This window comes from Berghia stephanieae, chromosome 14, assembly GCF_034508935.2.
Source record: "Berghia stephanieae isolate SIO BIC M18660-M18661 chromosome 14, UCSD_Bste_1.3, whole genome shotgun sequence".
Taxonomy (NCBI): domain Eukaryota; kingdom Metazoa; phylum Mollusca; class Gastropoda; order Nudibranchia; family Aeolidiidae; genus Berghia; species Berghia stephanieae.
The window spans coordinates 290,238-292,496 of record NC_088373.1 but is presented as its reverse complement, the minus strand read 5'-3'; the positions used below and the strand labels follow the sequence as shown (position 1 = coordinate 292,496).

Below are 2,259 nucleotides of genomic sequence, written 5' to 3'. Positions count from 1 at the left end.
AGTTGTCCAATCGGCATCTGAAGCGTGAATGCTTTTATAACTTTCTCTTCATTTCTCTTTATCTTCACGGTCAGAGATAAGATAGTTATCAAAGTCTTTGGAGCTTTCACTGGGAACAAACTTTACTCCGAGTTCATGTGTAATGTACTTTTCAATCCAGTAACAAATTACTGTAATAATTCTCAAATTTTTACTCGAGTTTTTTAGCAAAAGAAACAATTAACATATTTTGAAATATTTTTGTGCCAAAACATAAATCTGTTGAGGTAGCAAAACGTTTGGTCTATTAGCTTGACCATTGTGTATGGAATATGAAAGTTGATTTTTATTTAATCATATATTAATAAAACACCAAAATAAAGACGAACGTCAAAAATGGTTGCTTTTTGGAGGAGTTTCCTTTTTACTTCATTGATTCTAACCAGAGTCTATTCGCTGGAAGAGTCCTTGTTTCACAAAGGTTCTATCTGTTACGTTCAAGAAAGATTACACGTGGGTGTTCCAGAGAATATCCCCAATCCGGTTTCTCGAGTTGTTTAGACGAATGCAGTCGCCATATTTCGTGTCAAGGTGTCAGTACTGAGAAAAAACAGGAAAATGCTTTATCCACGATGTGTGTCGATCATACGTGTATGTGACACACCAGATAAACAACACACGTATTACTCAAACATGGATATTGGAACCGTGAATGCATATGTGTGATTGTGTTTTCGGAACTCACGGCCAAAGATGCGACAGGGCATTCAAGGACTGTCAAGAAGCTCAAGCCGCTGGTGCTATGACCACGGAATGAACATTTTTAATAGACCCAAGGCAAGATGGCAACGTGTATAAAATTCGCTGTTTTGTGTCTGGTTCCTATATGAATATACGTGTGATGACAAATAGCGGAAACTTGAACGTTAATCGCACATGGAATGAATATGTCAGGGGTTTCCAGTTAGATGATGAACACAATAACTGGATTGGTCTAAGCACATGGCATGTTCTCAGTACTTACGCACACTGTAATACTTTGTATGCTCCGCTGGAATTTGTTTCGGATCCTTCAGGTAAGCGTAACAATGTTTACCGTATCTATTACGGTTTTGTCGTTGGCAGTGAGGCTGAAAAGTTTCCAATTACGTTTTTAAGCTCGGAAGATAACACCAACGGAACTCCGCCTGGGTCTTCCTTTGCTGGAGATTGCTTCCAATCTGTCCAGAAAACAGCGTTTTCAACCTGGGACAAGGACAATGATGGGAACGCCTTGATCAATTGTGCGTCTTTGGTGGAATCTGGCTGGTGGCATCCACGTAGCTGTGATAACCCGTGTAATTTCATGAGTTGGGGATTGGAAGACTGGAGCGATATGCCAAGTCAACAGCGATTCTCAATGCTAGGAGTGAACATGTCTTTTGCAGTGCCTTGGATCAGGGACTTTCATATGTATCTCACGTGCTAGTTTTGGGATCATCAAAACATGATCGTTTGCGTTTCAAACCTTTCATCAGAGAAATATTAAAACAAAATTAAGAAACAAATATAACACATCGCAATAATCTTATGTCGTGTCGAAATCCATTTCTTATCTGATAATCTATCCCCAATAATAATTCTGTTTTTAGACGTTTTGTCATATATTCGAATGTCTTCTCGATTTTCCATCAAAATGGAACAACGAAAGTCTTAAATTTTGTTATTAACCAATTTATTGCCAGACTCTGTAAAAACTCGTATTTAAAGATTTGGCGAGAAATCTCATCCTGGTCAAACAAAAAAAAAAAAAACTCAAACTTGGGACATCGCAAAGTCTCAGATTTGAAAGGGTTTTTTTGCCAAAAGAGTCCCAGGTTTGAAAGCTTTTGCCAAGATGAATGTCATTTAAACCTTTGATGTTTGAAGGACGAGTTTTCTGCCAAGTTTTTAAATACGAGTTTTTCCGTTTATTGAAAGATTTGAGATAAACAGCGTTGACCATGACGGTATATATAGCGCTGAATTGACCGACTAACTTGTGTTAGTGCACCTAGTGTCGTAAAATTACGTGAATCCTGTTCTTTTTTTCTTTTTTCTTTTTATGCAAAACTTCATAGCACTTGGTTAACACACCAATTGTAAACATATAGAATAGGAAACCTCTATCGGCAAAAAAATTCTTCAACCTCCTACAAAAATGCTTCAGACAAGATCATGTTTTGTACCCCATATCATCATCAAGATAGGATACTCCTGCATTATAAGGCCTTTTACTTCCATTATTCACTTATCTCCTGG

General features: G+C 37.6%; 1 protein-coding gene across 1 annotated transcript; it reads left to right on the top strand.

The window, feature by feature from the left end:
• The first annotated feature begins 865 nt into the window (after nt 1-865).
• Nucleotides 866-1,447, top strand: LOC144960057 (fibrinogen-like protein 1). The gene has a single exon (XM_078893005.1). It carries the CDS (start codon nt 866-868, stop codon nt 1,445-1,447), a length of 582 nt encoding a protein of 193 aa, XP_078749131.1.
• Nucleotides 1,448-2,259: the final 812 nt, after the last annotated feature.

Coding starts and splice junctions, on each gene's coding strand:
- LOC144960057 (XM_078893005.1), top strand. CDS start 866: ATGAATATACGTGTGATGACAAATAGCGGAAACTTGAACGTTAATCGC.